The 20,234-nt window shown below is 36.2% G+C and overlaps 1 protein-coding gene across 2 annotated transcripts in view; it reads right to left on the bottom strand.

Moving 5' to 3' along the window:
- trpc5a (transient receptor potential cation channel, subfamily C, member 5a) overlaps nt 1-20,234 on the bottom strand; it is a 93,406-nt gene that overhangs the window by 9,267 nt on the left and 63,905 nt on the right. For both annotated transcript variants that reach the window (XM_058789947.1, XM_058789941.1), the window contains exons 4-7: nt 8,896-9,232; nt 8,399-8,538; nt 6,216-6,538; nt 330-525 (exon numbers count right to left, since the gene is read on the bottom strand). In XM_058789947.1, the coding sequence (XP_058645930.1) occupies nt 330-525; nt 6,216-6,538; nt 8,399-8,538; nt 8,896-9,232 (996 nt within the window). The remainder of the gene's footprint in view (nt 1-329; nt 526-6,215; nt 6,539-8,398; nt 8,539-8,895; nt 9,233-20,234) is intronic.

Below are 20,234 nucleotides of genomic sequence, written 5' to 3'. Positions count from 1 at the left end.
TTTAAATTGTTGTAATATTTCCCAATATTACTCTTTTTACAGTATTTTTGATCAAATAAATGACACCTTGATCACCGTGAGACTTCTAAAACATTAAAAACCTTACCAACCTCAAACTTTTCAATCACAATTTGACCGATATCAAACTTTTCAATTAAAAATAAATCTTTAAATGTGAAAAAGTCTAGAATTTCTATTCATCAGGAAGTGCTATATTTAAGTTTGTACTATGGGAACATGCTTGCAATTTGTGTACATGCAAAATGAGTACAATCTGTGTAAAATACAGTATATTTCTGGCTTTTTGAATTATTGTGGTCAGTACTCACTGCGATGAGCTGGTAGGAGTTGTTCATCATAGCGATGAGCATGTTGAGGAGAACCACCAATGAGATGACATTGTAGGTGCCGAACATAGTGGCTCCAACAAACTCTGTGAACTCGTGCCGAGCTTTCACATTTGTTACATACAGATTCAGGAGTCCAAATATCGACCAGAACAGTGACTGAAGTGTTTCAAACAACCTGAAAGGCAAGAAAGAGAGAGAGAGAGAGAAAAAACATGAATCAGAATATTGTGCAACAATATCACAGACACATTTAGGATGGGCCAGAGAAGGTTACAAAGCTCCAGGGATAAACATGGATAAACACGAAATAGATCAAGTTATTAATATAACTTTAATATATATACAGTGTTTCAATCCATTTAGTTTTTTTTTTAGGTTTATCAAGTTATATTTAATTCAGGAATATATATTACATATATCACATTTTTCACATTGCTATATTTATTCCATTGCAGTTCCATTGAGAAACCTCAAAATCTTCTTTGCACTGGCAGTCTGAAAATCTATTTAAAATTGAATGAATCTCACCAACTGATGGTTTACACAGACATAAACATGCACAAACAATGCGAAACGAGGCTGTCACAGCTTTGTAAATAAGAAGCTACAGTATTGCAATGTACAGCATCCAAAATTTCAGAAAGCAATGTCTGGCTGCCTCTAAGAGTCGAAGTTTGTGCGTCTACGAGCTCCCTTATAGGGTGAAAGGAATTGTGATTATTTTTTTGTCACATTAAATATTAAACATCGTCAGCTTTCATCAAAGTCTTGGCAGAGATAAATACAGTGTGGTTTCCTGAAAATAGGAAAGAGGACATAGCACTGTGGATCACCTATTAGACTGCGTTTGATAGAGTTTGATGGGAGAAACTTCATTGGCACATACATACAAAAGAAACATACAGCAAGACTATTGAGAGAACGCTTACAATGAAAAGAGCTGTGTCTGGGAATCCAGTCTGACGGGTGAAAAAAATCCTTTTATTTTGTGTTTGTAGCAGACTTGTAATGCCTTTAATTCCCAACAGCACATGCAATGGCAGCCTTGGCTCCCTTTGTGCCCCAGGCAAGATAAACACGGCTGAAAACACCCCCAACAACAACATGTAATACTATGTATATAGTGTGCAGTACAGTATATATGAAATATAGATACAATTTATGCATTTATGAGTCATATGTGTGTGTGTGTGTGTGTGTGTGTGTGTGTATTATCTATCTATAACACACTGTAAACATATGCTTGATTTCGTGATATGTTTTTGATTACCACTTGATGCTTGGTTTATTTAAATCCATGTGGCTAAAATTGTGACAAGACAAGTGGCCCCTCGCTTTGAATTGACATGATGTTTCTGTGCAGGACATCGATATATCTGTGTGCAAGCTGTGAATAGTGGTGTCCATTTTGAACACATGGGCCGGATTTAGAAGGCTGCATCCACGTTATATTTTTGGCACATTCAATGTCACTGATACAATAAACAAATAAAAAATAAAGCGTGGTGGGCACCTTAAGCACAGGACTGCCGTGACAGACCTGCCGTGGCGGAGCCCTAATGGAGGCACACAGGTTTGCCTCAAGCACCTCACTGACTTGTCAGAGATGGTGACATAACAACTGGCAGCCCACTAGAGCCAGCAGCCCTCCACATCCTGAGTCGTTTCAGCCGACATTTGGCATTTGAAGCTTTCGAATTGAAAGGCCAAAATAATACAGAGAAGACATGAATATGTTCTGAGTGTACTGATGTGTATAAGATCTGTCTTCAGAAATCTATTTTACCTCTATGCACTGAACAAAAAATAATTTTGAACCAGAATTTTCCTAGTAAAAATATCCAAACATCCATAAAGCAAGATACTTCAGCAAAAATTAAATTTCAATTAAATGTAAAATATATTTCTCATTTATTTGAGAATACCTGTTTTCCGAGAACATATTTTGAATCAAGTTTATTTTCCTTACCCTACACTCACAGAAGAAAAAAAGGTACAAAATCTGTCACTGGGGCAGTACCTTATTTATCCCTAAAGGGTGAACATTAGTACCTTAAAAGGTACAATTTAGTACCTAAAGTGTACATATTTTCCCCATACAAGCTTAAAAAGAAGAAGAAAAAAGAAGCTTATAGGGAATGTTTTTCTGAAAATATATAAACTGTATATACTGTATACTGTGTATATATATATATATATATATATATATATATATATATATATATATGAAGAGTTCATTTTTTAGTTTATGTTTTTATTAATTTTCATAAATCTTGTTTTTTTATTGTTATCATGTTTTTATTGTGTTTTATTGTGTTAGAGTTAGCTGTATACAGTCAGCTCTATTTTTTACTTATTATTATTTTCCATTATTATTATTATTATTATTATTTCAATTATTATCAAAACAACCAGTTTGATTGATATTAATTGAATACAGGATAAAAACAGTCATCTGTTTTAGCAAATTAACTCTTTATATATATATATATATATATATATATATATATATATATATATATATATATATATACAGTGAGGAAAATAAGTATTTGAACACCCTGCTATTTTGCAAGTTCTCCCACTTAGAAATCATGGAGGGTCTGAAATTGTCATCGTAGGTGCATGTCCACTGTGAGAGACATAATCTAAAAAAAAATCCAGAAATCACAATGTATGATTTTTAACTATTTATTTGTATGATACAGCTGCAAATAAGTATTTGAACACCTGTCTATCAGCTAGAATTCTGACCCTCAAAGACCTGTTAGTCTGCCTTTAAAATGTCCACCTCCACTCCATTTATTATCCTAAATTAGATGCACCTGTTTGAGGTCGTTAGCTGCATAAAGACACCTGTCCACCCCATACAATCAGTAAGAATCCAACTACTAACATGGCCAAGACCAAAGAGCTGTCCAGAGACACTAGAGACAAAATTGTACACCTCCACAAGGCTGGAAAGGGCTACGGAGAAATTGCCAAGCAGCTTGGTGAAAAAAGGTCCACTGTTGGAGCAATCATTAGAAAATGGAAGAAGCTAAACATGACTGTCAATCTCCCTCGGACTGGGGCTCCATGCAAGATCTCACCTCGTGGGGTCTCAATGATCCTAAGAAAGGTGAGAAATCAGCCCAGAACTACGGGAGGAGCTGGTCAATGACCTGAAAAGAGCTGGGACCACCGTTTCCAAGGTTACTGTTGGTAATACACTAAGGCGTCATGGTTTGAAATCATGCATGGCACGGAAGGTTCCCTGCTTAAACCAGCACATGTCCAGGCCCGACTTAAGTTTGCCAATGACCATTTGGATGATCCAGAGGAGTCATGGGAGAAAGTCATGTGGTCAGATGAGACCAAAATATAACTTTTGGTCATAATTCCACTAAATGTGTTTGGAGGAAGAAGAATGATGAGTACCATCCCAAGAACACCATCCCTACTGTGAAGCATGGGGTGGTAGCATCATCTTTGGGGTGTTTTTCTGCACATGGGACAGGGCGACTGCACTGTATTAAGGAGAGGATGACCGGGGCCATGTATTGCGAGATTTTGGGGAACAACCTCCTTCCCTCAGTTAGAGCATTGAAGATGGGTCGAGGCTGGGTCTTCCAACATGACAATGACCCGAAGCACACAGCCAGGATAACCAAGGAGTGGCTCTGTAAGAAGCATATCAAGGTTCTGGCGTGGCCTAGCCAGTCTCAGACCTAAACCCAATAGAGAATCTTTGGAGGAGCTCAAACTCCGTGTTTCTCAGCGACAGGCCAGAAACCTGACTGATCTAGAGAAGATCTGTGTGGAGGTGGGCCAAAATCCCTCCTGCAGTGTGTGCAAACCTGGTGAAAAACTACAGGAAACGTTTGACCTCTGTAATTGCAAACAAAGGCTACTGTACCAAATATTAACATTGATTTTCTCAGGTGTTCAAATACTTATTTGCAGCTGTATCATACAAATAAATAGTTAAAAATCATACATTGTGATTTCTGGATTTTTTTTTTAGATTATGTCTCTCACAGTGGACATGCACCTCGATGACAATTTCAGACCCCTCCATGATTTCTAAGTGGGAGAACTTGCAAAATAGCAGGGTGTTCAAATACTTATTTTCCTTACTGTATATATATATAACTGTTCACACACCTTAATCCATGCATAAATGTATTATGTGGCAGAACACAGAAGTTTACCATCATGTGGGAATTATGATCACACAATATTGAATCGGCAGAGAATCGTTTTTCTGAGAGTCATTAAGAAATTATGGTTCTATTCTAGTTAAAGAAATATGAGGTCAACGTGTGAATACATAATGTGCGCACTTTTGGAGTAAAAGTTTGTCAGTTGTGTTGCGAAGCACTGAGCAAAAATAAATGGAAGCAAATGTGATTGAATATGTACAGGTTTGTGTCTCGTTATTCAAAATCTAATCAACTCCTGATTGATTTTGCATTTTTAGCAGAAATAAGACCTATTAGTGTCACTGAAACCAAGTATTATCATAAATAGCTATCTAATCTCAAGGTGAAATCAGACTATTTATTGTAAAAATGTTTCTGTAACAGCTTCCAAAACTAATCTATATATTTATAGATCCACTATGAAATCATCCTCTGGTTTGTTCACAAATCGTATGTATATATATATATATATATATATATATATAAAGGTACAATATATATATATATATATATATATATATATATACACACACACACACACACACATAACCTATAGTTTTTCTGTTTTTCCAAAATGTAATTTTTTTATTTTCATTTTTCTTTTTCTGTCTTTATGAAAGGCCCAAGCCGCATGGAATATCAAAGACTTTAATCTGTGAAGGAGAGTCTCTGTGACTGAACCTCAGAAAAACACCACAGGAAGCCTGAAGGAGCTCGTGCTGCTTCAGAAGTGATAGGGGTTGAGGGATTTGATATCTCAGTGTGGTAATGCCACATACAGCTCATATGCAGCTGTAGGCAAAAAATTGAATTCTGATGGAAACGCAAGAAAATCCCCAGACGTTTCAACAACATGCTCAGGTTTTTTTTTATTTTTCAGGTGTTTATGTTTCACAGAGCAGCTGCAGTTTTCTGAGAGACACAGCACAGATTTATCTTCTTCTTTCTCAACATTTGCTCTCATAAATATTCATGAGATGATTCTTGAACCTGCATTATTGTGCATTCTTGGATGATTGTGCGGTTATCGATGTGTCATTGATCAAAAAAATCACTGGTAAAGCAAGAGGTCTTAATGAATATTCAGAAGCAGCATCAGCGCTGCCCTATCAGGCGTTGACTGAGGCTGACCTGAAGCTGCAGAGCAGGAAAGGATGAATGCATGTTGTAAACAAACAGCATTAAGAAAGCTTCCTTGAAACTACTAACAATCTAAAATTGTTCAAAAACTGACTACATAGAACTACTGTACTGCAGGGAGGATGTAAACAAGTTAGCATTTAGCACTTCCAATGCCAATTCCAAGTCAATGGGATTTTTGAAGGGGTGTTTGGTTAAATGCCTGAAACAAGGTCTGTGGTTAACACAAGCTGAAGATATTTTCCCTCCTTTGTGGAGGACATTACACATCATCACACGGAACAGGTAAACTCATCTCCTCACTAGTCCACTTTTACAGCCTTGCTGTGTTTATTTATAATTGCATATTTGCTAATTATTTTAACTCAAACTTTAACAACTGCTGCACAGTAGTCAAAAATGAATCTGTGAATCTTTGTTTTTAAATGATTCATTTAAATGAAAAATCCAAATGAACTAAAGAACTAAATAAACAGAATAATGCAACAAACGGATGCCAGAGGTTGAAAAAAATAAATAAATAGAAAGCTGACAAACTTACGTAGAGAATGCATTGTTCTGTTTCTCGCAGCGGATCCCCTTACAGTGGTTGGGTTCATCAGCTGCCTCAGTCTCGTAGTAAAAATATAGCTGGTTGAGTCCATTGGCGAAGGCCAGCAGCACTAGACAGTAGATGAAGAGGAACTTGAGGATGTCCAGCAGCATGCGGCCAAGTGAGATCTGCAGCGGGCCCAGGTGAGAGTTGGCCGTGAAGAGGGAGATGAGCCGAAGCGAGCTGAAGATGTTAGCGATGGCAAACAAAGCCTCGGCGATCAGCGTCGGATGCCACATCTCCCATTCCTCTCGTGGACGAGAACTGTTATACTAGAGAGGACAAAAATGTCATTATTTAATTTCTGCATTGAAATAAGCACTAAACCCAGTGATTTAAAATGTACTTTACACAAGTATGTAAACACAATTACTTCTAATTATGTAAACATAATGCAATAGTAGTGCAAGACTGCATTTATTTGAACAAAATACAGTAAAAACAGCAATATTGAGAAATATTATTACAATTTAAAATAACTAGTTTTCTATTTTATTATATTTTAAAATGTAAGTTATTCTTGTGATGTTGAAGCTGAATTTTCAGCATCATTACTCCAGTCTTCAGTGTCACGTGATCCTTCAGAAATCATTCTGATATGCTGATTTGCTGCTCAAATAAATATTTCTTATGATTAACAATGATAGCGCTACATATTTAAAAAAATTTTTAATCATTAGTGCATGTGCATTGGGATCATGATTACAGATGGTTAGCCAAGTCTTGGCGTATTTGTGTTAAGTCCATTTTTAGCCTTATTCACATACTTTAACACCCACAATCTAATATAACCAGGTGCTAAATGCACTGGTATAGCGCTGCATCATGCATATTTATATTCATTGCCAAGTCACTGTCATTTGTTTCTGGACAAATAGGCCTCCTTTTTATGCAAATGTGGCTCAGTGGATCGGATTCACATACGTGAATGGATTGGCTTATTTGCCTGCTGCAGTTAATGATGCACTACTTAAAAGGAATGTTTGTCTACATTTTCTAGTGATCATGGCAGCAGTAATTCATCAAATGATGATCAGAAGATGGAGAAGAGTGTAATAACTATCACATATCTATACACTGTAAAATTTTGCCATTTTAAAGAGTGGATTCAAATGCCTGGACTGCAGTGGTGCAAGAAAAATTGCAATCAGCACGTGATTGCACCATTAACTAACATGATTTGCATATTTCATTGAGTGTATCTGGTGCTGTAACAATACCGACAGCAGACACAAATGACACAATACTATCAGTAGGTTCAAATCACTCTTAGTGAATTCCTTCTAGAAATTTTTGGAATGGTAATGGAAAAGTTCAATGCGGAAACTACAGTGTGTGGAAGTTCTTACATTAGTTTTTGTTCTGGATCTGCCTCAGTCTTTTTCTAGGCAGTTGAGTCAAAGGTCTAACAGATTCTTAAGGCATTTCCTGAGCTTTTGCCTTGTGTAACTTCACTTGAGGGTGGAACGAGATGCCTTCTCCCCTCGGCACCATCCCTCAATTCCATGTTTCAGTGGGCAGAGAAATAAGACTGGCTTTTCAGTGCCAGGCATGGCTGAGCTCTTCTTGCTTTAAATTCTGTTCTCTACTGGGACTAAGACCACAATATTAACTGTCTAATAAATTCACCCCCTACACACAAAAAAATGGTGTAGAAACAATTTTCACTCAGAAATTGCTAGTAAATTTCACAAACAGCAGCAAGTAATGCTGAAAAAATATGTAAAAACTAAAAACTAAAAAAAAATATGAAATAGTAATTTACAGTTTGCTTTTTTACAGCATATTCCCACGTTTTGGAATCATTCTTTAAAATAATAATATATGCAGACAGGAACATTCACACAACATTTATAGCCTGTAAATGTAATTGTTGAAAACGTGTCCAAACACAAAACAAAACATAAATTATATGGCTTAAGTTGGACCATTTATCATTTCGCTCATGTATGCACACACACACACACACACACATGCTGTAAGTGGGCTGGAACCCCTTCCATGCAGGGTGACTAACACAGCTGCAGATGGTCATGAAGTCTGGAGTGTGTCTGCGTGCATGTGCTCGCGTGCATTCGAGTGTGAGTGTGGATGACTGAATCGACAGCAAAACATTTACAGGAGGAGCTCACCTTGACATACGCGACGATCTTTAAAGATATAGTGGCCAAATAGAGAGAATTCATGGCAAAGTCCATCAGGTTCCACCAGTCGTGGACATACTCATTAAAACCTCCGTCCCACATCTCCTTAATCTCAGCCCATATAAAGCCTATGAGCAAAACACACAAACATACAGGCCTAAACTTGGAATACAGAATATACTGGTTATTGGAAAATATTTTAATTTATTGTGACAGTTGATTTAATTGGATATATGTGACCCTGGACCACAAAACCAGTCTTAAGTGTCAATTACAGGGGTTATGCTTTTAATGGTAAAGGCTTAATTAGCTGTAGAACTTTATTACTTGGATTAAGGGTTAAGTAAAAATCCTTGATCTGAATATTTGAAGAATATCAATACAGTGTTGACTTGCACACAATTTCATAATATACTGTATTTCATTAACAAAATTTATACATGCTATATGACCTACATCCCCATCACACATCCAGTCATACTCACCCAGCACCCAAGGTAGTATCATCCACTCCACCACAGTGGGCGGAGGGCCCTGTATGTGTAGGTTGGTGCGTGCTATGTGCTGTGAGGCTAGGAGGAGGAGGAAGAGGAAGGTGAGGTAGGAGGCTGTGTGGCAGATAAATTTGATGAAGGGTTTTTTAATGAAGAGCCCCAGTGTGCTTTTTGGAGCCAGCAGGTAGACCAGTGAGAAGACAGGGAAGAGCAGGCCGATAATGAAGCACATGACCAGCTTAACTGCCCAGTGACGGCGCCGCCAGCCAGGAAAACCGTCATACCATAGTGTGGCCAAGAGCTGCTGACAGTTTGGCTGCGCCACAAACTGGAGGGAAAAAAAGAGAGAGAGACTTGTAAGTGGATTTTAAAGGATTTGTAAATGCTCATACATAATGGCATCCGTACGCAGAAGGACCAATTAACTGGGAGAAAAAAGAGCATTATTCATTCCGACAAGAATGAGTAATCTTTCATCTATCCTACAGATGGGTAAAACTACATATTTTCATAATCCATTCGTTGGTGGGTGGTATGATTGACTAGTTGACTGACTGATCTTAAGGAAAATCTGTATAATTAGGATCCACTAGATCCAAATCAGATAGGTTTCTTAACATTCATAATAAAATAAAATCTTTTCAAATTCACATATGCCATCTTAAAAAAAATCCAGCACTCACGGTGCAAACTTTTAAACTTTTTAAAAATGTTTTGGGTGCTCTGTTTGATGCATGAATAGAAATCCTACATTTTTATGATGTATGGATTTATGATTTAAATACAACAATTAACTTTTAAGGCTTTGTAATGAGTCTGGCCTGTGTTCCCTGTTTTTCACTTGGACTTTTAAGTTGCTTCCTGTCTGGTGTGTCTTTGTAGCCAGTTTGTAGTTCTTTTGGATTCCTTTATTACTCCCTGATTGTGTTCAAGTGTGTCTTGCCAGATTGTTACCCTGTGTGTATTTAAACCTCTGTATTTCATTGTCAGGTCTTGTCCACTGTTGGATGTTATGTTGGCTTCTTTTTGGCTCCTGTTCCTTGTCCTTTGATTATTGTTCAATAAATACTGCGTTTGGATCCTACTCTCCCTTGTCTCTAAGTTCACCAGCACAACAGGTTTACACCCTAATTTCTCCATTACAGCCAAGTGATAATGTAAAACAGTATGTTATATGTTGAGAATAGTTTCAACCAAATCATTAAAATGAACCAGCAGTTCAAAAGAACAATTAGTTCACAAATCAGATGTCACTGCTTTACACAGATGCCCAAAAGAAAATGAAAGTTACTGTCTAGATTTATATATAAAAAAAAAGATACATCTAGTACTCTACGTACATTTATTGCATAAACATATCTCGTTTTAAAGAACAGACAAATAATGTGATTCATTTCTCTGCATTTGTTGTTGATTGAACCATTTGTGTTAACACATTTAGCTCTGAAATGTCACTCATGGTTTGCAGCTGAATAAGAATGTGGTGACAGGAAGACAGACAGAACTGGCAAATGCAAACGGCACTATGATCATTATATTCCTATAGGAAAGGTTTACTCATCTTGCTTATGCCATTCCAAACCCCTCTGACTTTCTTTCCTCCATGGAACACAAAAGGAGAAATTTCGCTTAATAAATGGTTGAAGCATGCAGTGACTATGAAAGGGAACTGGAGCTGTCAAGCTTCAAAAAGTACACAAAAGTATCATAAATTGGTACAATAGTATATTCTGAGTCCTTGATAACTTTTTGTAAGGAAGAGACCCAAATGTAAACCATTAATCACTGAAAATTGTCATTTAGAAACTTTAAAGCCCCAGTCTTCATTTATTTTCATTATATTAAAAAGATATGCATGACAAATAATACTAAGAATAAACAAATACAAACACAGATACGTTATATAGGTTTGCAACAACACAAAGGCAATTAAATTATGACAAAATATTCATGTTAAAGTGAACTATTTTCTTTAATGATGCAAAAAGTATCTCTATTATCAATCATTCTCAAAGAAGCAAGTGGAGGATAAATTGAGAAAAGCTTCTTCAGAGTGTAAACAAAGCTAATTAAAAGTTTAGTGCATTGCTGTAGGAGACTTGCTTGAAAGAGAGCATCCTCAGAAACATCTGCTTTGAAATGAAGCAAGCCAAGAATTGACTTGCCTCATATTTCATAGCACATTTGTGATAAGTTATCTAGTGGCTGTAATGGAAAATGCTGCGTGGGATGACAACACTGCATGATAGATGAGTAACAACTCTTTCTCAGATTTAAAAGTTTCCATTGTCAAGAGTTTCTGTATAGCAAGCCTGAGAGAGCAGCGGCTTCTGAACCAACAGTGCCCCTCTGAATATCCACAGTTAATCACTAGTTTCCCACAATCCCTCATTAAACCTTATTGCATATATCACAAAAAGTGGAAAAAGACAATCAACCTCCACTTAATGAAGTAAGCTAATAGAAGCACCTGAACCCCAGGGAGGGGGCATGGAAAAGGGGAAAAAGGACACAAGAGTGAATTTAACAAAGAGCTTTGAGGAAGGAGATAGGACAGTAATTTCCTTCAGGTTTGATTTTATAATGAACTGCTTGTAAGGTTGGCTCGCTTCCCTACACCTGACTTGTTGGTATTTCATCCATGGTGTGAGGGTAACGCTACAGCAATAAGCTAAATCCCTTCTTCATCCATCAATATGAACACTAACCTTCAGGCGGCCCTTTAGCTAACAACACCATCCCTCAACCTGCCCACGAAATGAGACTGATAACATCCCAGCCAGCATGCACCGCTACAGACCGTAGTAATGACTTACAACACGTGGCTCGCAAGTAAATAAATGGCGTCTTGTATTCTGACCTGTGAGAACGGTCTGGGTGCTGTTCATACCTCAACACTGCATTGAAGATAAATGAAACTGGATCACTGTAAAGATGGATGAGTTTGCTGTAGTAGTTTGCTAGACTTTGATATGAATGAAGTGAATGAATTGATCTTGCTCACTTCCATGCAGTCCTGGGGAGTAACAAACTAAAACCAGTGATGCTAGTAAACTAACTACATTTTTCAGTACCATGACAGAAGCTCAGCTACATAATAGGTTTCACAGCTTATTTTACCATGAGTAAAGGTTTGTTGACAGATAATGACTGAATGAAAGGAGGCATGTTGTTCACTCTGTTTGGCAAGGAGACAAAATGAAAGTGCACTGAAGATCAGTCTTACTTGTGGATATAGCACTATCCTCAATTTATGGATATGGATAAATGAATAATGTCCATGCACACACACACACACACACACACACACAAAGAAGTCAAAGAAGAGTAGCCTTTTTTGTTGAACAGTAAGTTTCTATGGAAGCTAGAAGTTAATGGAGGCTAACTGGAGGAAAAAAAATAGATCTGCTTTGTTTTCATTTGTGTAGAAAATGCTTATGGTACTGAAACACAACACCATTTCTCAAATCTCCGTATACAGAGATTTCCAACTAGGGGTAGTTTGCAAAGATTTTAGTTTTGCTTTGTTGAAGCTATTAAACAGAAAGTATAACTGAATTGCATTTAATTTATAAATAAATGTGTCTTTCTCAGAGACATTTCTCAATTATTGTGAAAGACAAACAAGCGTGGCTCTTTAAAAGATTAGTTCACTTCCAGAATAAAGAAGTTCTGATAATTTACTCTTAATTTACTCTAATTTACATCTTGTCATCCAAGATGTTCATGTCTTTCTTTCTTCAGTCGAAAAGAAATTAAGGTTTTTGAGGAAAACATTCCAAGATTTTTCTGCATATAGTGGACTTCAATGGGAGCCAATGGGTGAAAGGTCCAATTTGCAGTTTTAATGCAGCTTCCAAGGCCTCTACGTGATCCCAGCCGAGGAATAAGGGTCTTATCTATAGTGAAACGATCGGTCATTTTCTAAAAAGAAATAAAAATGTATATACTTTTTAACCACAAATGCTTGTCTTGCACTAGCTTGATCTAACGTATTACGTAGTCACGTTGGAAAGGTCACGCGTGACGTAGGCGGAAGTACCGACTACTAGTGTTTACAAAGCGAACGTGCAAAGAAAGTCAAACACCCTTTACAAAAAAGAGGTAAAACAATGATTTTGGACCATTTTGAAGTTTGAGGAGAAAATTGAGTTTTTCACCCTGACCTACCTTTTTGAACCGAAGTACAAAGACGAAGAACTAACCATGCGTGACCTTTCCAATGTGATTACGCAATGCATGAAGTCACAAATGTGCATTGCTAGGTCAAGATGCTTTCCTCAAAAACCTTACTTTCTTTTCGACTGAAGAAAAAAAAGATATGAACATCTTGGATGACATGGGATGAGTAAATTATCAGGAATTTTTTTATTCTGGAAGTAAACTACTCCTTTAAAAGGAGAACCTATTTGTTTTTTGTTTGTTTTTTTTCATTCGCAGTATTCATTGTTTTAGTTTACACTGTATGGTATACTACAAGACAAGCACTTGAAGATCTTCAACTCAGATTTGCAACATACCTTGACAAACAGTCAGTATATACGAAGGTGCCAAGTTATGCAGTAATAATAAATAATAAAATAAACCAATATTGCAATAATATCCACTTTAATAAATTAAATTACAGTGTTTTAGAATTAATATAGGCTATTGAAGACATGAAAAAAGTATTCACTTATAATTGAAATCCCATAACTGCTAGTCCACCCATTCAAAAAATCAAGTCACTAGGATGAATCAACACTATTAGTTTAGATTCACACTGAGCGAACTTTATGAGACAGTTCAGGAGGTGAACAGAAGGACAGGTTATGAGTTAATATGTTGTTCTTCTGCCTTGTTTGACAGAAAGCGATTATAGAACAACAGATGTCCTGTTCATGTTCTGGTTGCTAGGGAGCAGTATGCTAATGAGGATTGATCTCCAGCTCTAATAATGCAAAGAGTTTAGGCTGGTTCACTCTCGAAGAGTCACTGACTCTATTGCAAAGTCAAAGAATACATTAACTTCCCCCAACACTGTGCACACCTGCTCGGCATGATGTGCATCTCACCTGCATGACAGACTGCATGTGTGCCCAACACTATTTGGATGCTGAAGTCACCCTTAAAAATGCATGAATGCATTATATAGCAAAATATGACCATGGCATCTGCAAACAAATTATTTCACAGGTTTTCTCAGAGCCGACTTTACTTTTCTGACTCATTTTTGGTCATTGCATGAAATGAAGAATGAAGTCAGTTCTCCTCGAGTTCTCACAAGTGTGCAACAGGTGCAGTTCATCACATTAACTATGAACATGTTGGTCCCACTTTATATTAGGTGGCCTTAACTACTATGTACTTATATTTAAATTAATCATTTGATACAATGCACTTATTGTGTACATACATTGTACTTATATTTTTAAAAATACCTATATGTACTTACATATGCAATTAATTTCTGTAATTACATTTATAATTACACTGTCAACCCATCCCTTACACCTTAACCCACCCTTAAACCGACCCATACCACCAAACCTGTCCCTAACCTCACCCGTATCCCACCTCAATAGCAGCAAAAGTGTTTTGCAATACAATATGAACACAATAAGTACACTGTACTTATTTTTTGATGTAAGTACATAGTAGTTAAGGCCACCTAATATAAAGTGCAACCAACATGTTTCACTAACATCTAACAACCAGAAGGTTTCTAAGTACTTAAGTCTTAATTTTGAACAATATATCTATTGTTTCTATAATATATCTATGAATAATGGTTCTTTATTGGCATTGATGGTTATATGAAGAACCTTTAACATCCATAGAACCTTTCCATTGAACAAAAGGTTCTTTATAGTGGAAAAAGTTCTTGACACTTGTTTAAGAACGCTTCACGGAAAGCAAAATCCTCTGTAGGACCTTTATTTTAAAGTGTATCATTTAAAATATTATATACATTCTTTACAGTTTGAGGGCTTGATTTCTAAATATCAATTGAATTTTGATGGTTTCATGCTCTCAGCAGCCAGTAATTTACTACACAAAGGACAAATCACTCATGCCTATTATCCTGGATAACATTTTCTTTATTATATAAAATTGTCCAGTTTCATTGGACAAACAGTATTCAATATCAACAACAACCGAAAAGTAAGCCTTTTCTCCTTTCAAAAACTGATAATCCTATTTATTTTCCAACTGTTGATATGCATGTATCATCTGCTTTTAGTGTTGTTTTCCTGTCCTTGACCCTCATTAGTACTGACATGTGAGTGACCCATTTTGAGAACCACCGCCTTAGAAAACAACTTCATTGCAATGTGTACTGCAGCCACCAAACAACATCTTTTGTAATCTCAAAAGATTACAGAAAAACTGCAGAAGTGCACTGTGATCAGGGGCTTTTTTATTTCTGCCAAATTAAGTTGCTCTTGGTGATCTAGCCGTTCCCTAAACCCCACACATAGCACCTCCTAAATCTTTTAAAACGGCTCTTTTCTAGGAAATTGTCTCTTTAAGGGTACAATGCTTCCCAAATCCCTTTGAAACGCTCTGCTGTAAAAAAGGCTTTGCGCATCAAAGTTTCTCAATATGAGCCGGTGGACTAAATTGCATATCTGGCAATAAAGTAGGAGGTGAATCAAAACTCATACTGAAGTACAAAAGACTGAGAGAGAGAGGGAGAGAATGGATGGTGTTTTGTTTTCATCCTCAGTGCAATGCAACAATGGTTTATATTCAAATCTGTGAAAAATGGTCATTAAAATCTCATTATACACACAGAAAAGCTGTCTTGAGGCTCATGGCAAATATTAGAGTCTAAAAAAACTGGATATCCATGAAATGTGTATTTTTTGTCTCATTTTGTCATACAGAAAGAAACAATGAACCACATATGTAGAAAGGACTAAAGGTTACTCAGGTGCATAAGCACTCCCTTTAGATTACTCAACAAGAACTATTTAGCTGCCACTTTGACTTTATTTGAGTAATGAAACTTGCAGACCTGACAAGGCGGTGGGTACAGGCTACAGGCTACTTTAAGTCACATTAGTATGAGTTATCGGCATGTCAGTTGCATCTACTCGAATCATGCTCTAAAAAGATAGTTTCTCATTAAGCTCCTTACAATCAGAACACAGTAAGTGTGAAAAAAGTTATCCACAGTAAGGTAAGCTATTACTAGCTCTTTCGGCATTACATAACAGATTGCGTGCATCTCATATGACGTAAAAAAAAAAGTATAAAGATTTTCAATGTTTCTTAAACTGCTTGAAGGAGATACTATAATAATTTAAAATGGGTTTACAGGAGTTATAATAAATATGATATTATATTATAATATATGATTAATATTATATATTGATTCTCATTTGTACATACATCTATAACAATAAATAAATAAATAAAATATTAGATCAAATTAGTGCAACAAAGAATTAGTCAAACGTCCACATGCATAGTCAAATGTGGATGTTTAGGAAATATTGTATCATATTATACTATATTATATTATTGTGGCAAGTAGTAAGTGCTTATTTAAACTGCAATGTTTTAATATTAACTTTTTTTGTAGCTTCAATGCTAACAAAAGAGCTACTGTAGTTTAGGAGACATCAGTTATACAAACCCTACGCTTCAAATCTTCCCCTCCCCACCACGCGGTTCTCCTTCAACCTCTCCTAATAAGCGTTCAGCTTGCTCAATTTCATTTTGCACAGTTCAGGTCAGATGTGATTTAAATGCTAATTTACTTAGCCTCTCCAGTTCCCCCAGCTGCATTGTTGCTGCAGTGCCACTGCAATTCTGTGGAGCCCAGGCAGTGCTCCAAACAACAGATCACGATCGCTGTTAGCAGAATGTCATTCACTCTTTAGCTGAGCATGAGCAACCTGGCAGATAATGCACTGCTGGCTGCAGGAAGTGTCGGGTGTCACTCCAGCCAAAGTTCACAAATCATGATATCACTTTTTACTTGCTTTGCACAACAGGGGAGTAAATATTAATTTCATCTTGTTGCAGTACATTCATCTTATGCACTCTAAATGACATAATTATAATTAAAAGAGGAAGGATGTTAAAGGAAATGAGATTGGACCGACCAACTGCATACTGTATGTAATAATGTCAGGCCTAAAGACATTTCAAAGCCTAATAACATAAATAAAAAATACATATACATAACTAGTTTGTATCTAGTTTACACAACAGATATTGATTATGGACAAATTTGTCAAGTTCCACAATGAAACCATACAAATCATTCTGAAGAGGCATCCCAAAGTCCTAAAAAATATTATTAAATGTATTATTATTGTGTTAAAAAAACACATTTCTATTCACTGTTTTTGTTTTTTTCATCTAGTTGAAAATGCAACATTTCTAATTTTCATTTAGTTCAACTTGTTGTACTAAAATAATACAAATTAAAATTAAAAATAGTAAATAAAAAATAAACTATAGACATTTTTTAAAGAAACCTAGCAAAAAAGACAACTAAATTACTAAAATTACTAAAAAAACAACAACAAAAAAATCGATTGATGGTTCCATGAAGAACCTTTAACATCCATAGAACCTTTCCATTGAACAAAAGGTTCTTTATAGTGGAAAAAGGTTCTTTAGATCATAAAATATTCATAAAAATCTCTGATTGGGGGAAAGCTTGTTGAGTCTTGTTACTAATGAAAGATAACAGAAATGTTATTTTTCAGAATAAATGACTAGCGGGCGAATATCACAGATGATTAGAAATCGCAATGATTAAAATACAATTTATTTTTCAGTTCTACTTCCTATTGCTAGTGTGAGATTTTGTCTGGACAAACATTTGGTTTTGCCTGTTAAGATACAAGATGCACCATCTGTTTTATGGTCCACTTTTCAGGAAGAGAAAGACAGAAATATATGCCTTAAGCCTCTAGGAGTACACTAGCATATAAATGACCTCAAAGCTACCAGATGAAGTCAGTGAACTCCAATTATGGTTTCAATCATCTTTAAAGAGTTATGTTCACAGATTGTGCCTAAATATGACCAAGAAATGCTCAAGAGCAATAATAAATGTAACGTTCTACTAACTAAGCTCTACTAAACATTAGTTTAGTAACAGACATCAGCAGTAGAATCCCAGTGTCGTACAGTATGACAACCTGACAGCAAACAAGCTGTAAACACTTCCTCTGATTTCCTAAGTGAGGAATCATCAGGACATGTTCTCCAGGGCACAATCCACCAGCGAGAACTTCACTCACCAGTAAACCCACAGAATAGATAAAAATAACCGCTGCCAGTGATAGAGTAAGAACGAGAGGGAGAGATTATGAGATGGAGGCGGAGGCCAGCGAAAAAGTGAGAGATGCAGAAATGCAAGTGTAAGACTCTGGAGTGAAGACTAATCGCTCCCAGCTTTTTCCACGGAGATCTTCTGTCCCTGTTTGTACTGTAGCAGCGGAAAAGAAACAACATAGGGAGGAGGAGGACATAGCTGAGGAAAAAAATGAAGTCAAAGAGCATCTTGATGAGACAGAATAAGAGTAGGATGGAGACCAAATTTAAAAAAGGTGGAAAGGGACTGTATGGATTAAGCACTATTGAGTTCGGCTAACTCTTGGCAGATGTCATGGCCGCTGTCCTCGCAGGTCTGAGAAATGCTGTTTCAGGGTTATATAAATAGGCATTGTGCCACTCTAGTAAGCTGTGCCCGATGGTCTGTTCAGCTGCCAAAATGACATAGCACAAGGTCCCAATGTTTCTCTGTACAATCTGTAAAACCGCTTTAATACTCTGTATTGAATTATGAACAATGCTGATGTATTATTCAGCCATTTATATGACGAAATCCCTCATAATTCATATTTAATCACAAAATAACTTTGAGCTAACCACAACAGTACAAAGTACAAATCAAAGGTGAAATGTTCAATAAGTGTCCTCATATTTTGAATTTTTGAATACTCACAAGAGCACATGAGAAATGTGCACAGAGCAGATTGAGAATTGTAAAACTATTGATTTTAGGTTACCAAATCGTGCGGGTGAATCACAACTACACAGTAGTGCTCGATGAGGTGTGAAGTGGTTTAATAGATACATAAGTATTTGTAAGATTTCTTTAACACTAGGAGGCAAGTAAGTTGAAAGATATAATTAATGCTTTGCTGAAACTGATGATGCAGAATATGCATGAATGTCATAACAGCACACATCAGATTCTGAGAAAATTAGAGAATCTTCTGAATTAATCAAACTGTGCATTCACCCGGTTTCCTACAGCAGTTTTCACTGTTCACACATGGTTTAATAGAAAGTTTTACTTTTACATTTTACCTTTTATGATGGCTGTGCATTTTTAGTCTTATTTTGTCATGATATCAAAACATATTTTCTTAAAGGGGTCATCGGATGCTAAATTCACTTTACATGTTGTTTGTACATAAAGGTGTGTTGGAAGTGTGTGTACACATCCATCTTATAATGATAAAGATCCAGTGTTTTTTTTTTTAAATCCCTATTTTAAAATCCCCTTTCTCAAATCAGGCTGTTCTGAGAATCCTGTCAGAATAACAAATTATTAATTTAAATGTAAGTACATAGTAATTAAGGCCACCTAATATAAAGTAGGACCAAGTTTTTTATGAATCTTTGCAAATTGCCTTTTCTAATATATGCTAGTTAGCCAGTTTCACGGCTGAAGTAAACAGTCTGAGAGAGAGTTCGAGAAGAGAGTTCATTAGCATTTAAAGCAACATGGACTAAAACAGCTTACTGAAAACAGAGCTGATTTTGACAGGGTAAAAATGGTGATTTTTACACTACCATTGAGAAATGTTAACCAAAGTATGTTATAGACTTTTTAGTAAGACCCTAAAGAATCATATCAACTTGTGGAAAATGGGCATCCGATGACCCCTTCAAGATCCTGACTTCTCTCTTATCTTACAGCTGATGTACAATACCCATATGATGCAGATATACTGTATGAAACTGTCCTAAAGTTTCCATTGAGCAAGGATGCATTAAATTGATTAGAAGAGATAGGAAAGATTTCTGTTTCAAATAAATGTTGTTATTTTGAACTTTCTAGTCATCCTGCAATCCTTAAAAAATGCATCATGCTTTCCATAAAAATATTATTACAGTGCAACTATTTAATTATTTAATATAAAGTGGGACCAAATGATTTCTGAAGGGTCATGTGACAATAAATACTGATTTGCATCACAGACATAAATTACATTTGAAATAATATTAAAACAGAAAACAGTAATTTTAACACTGTCTGTGATCACTATGGGCATTTGGCTGTAGCTACCTAACATATACATATCCATGCA

Source organism: Onychostoma macrolepis, chromosome 01, assembly GCF_012432095.1.
Source record: "Onychostoma macrolepis isolate SWU-2019 chromosome 01, ASM1243209v1, whole genome shotgun sequence".
Lineage (NCBI taxonomy): Eukaryota > Metazoa > Chordata > Actinopteri > Cypriniformes > Cyprinidae > Onychostoma > Onychostoma macrolepis.
Note: the sequence above shows the minus strand (reverse complement) of the source record. Positions and strands in the feature narration are given on the sequence as shown.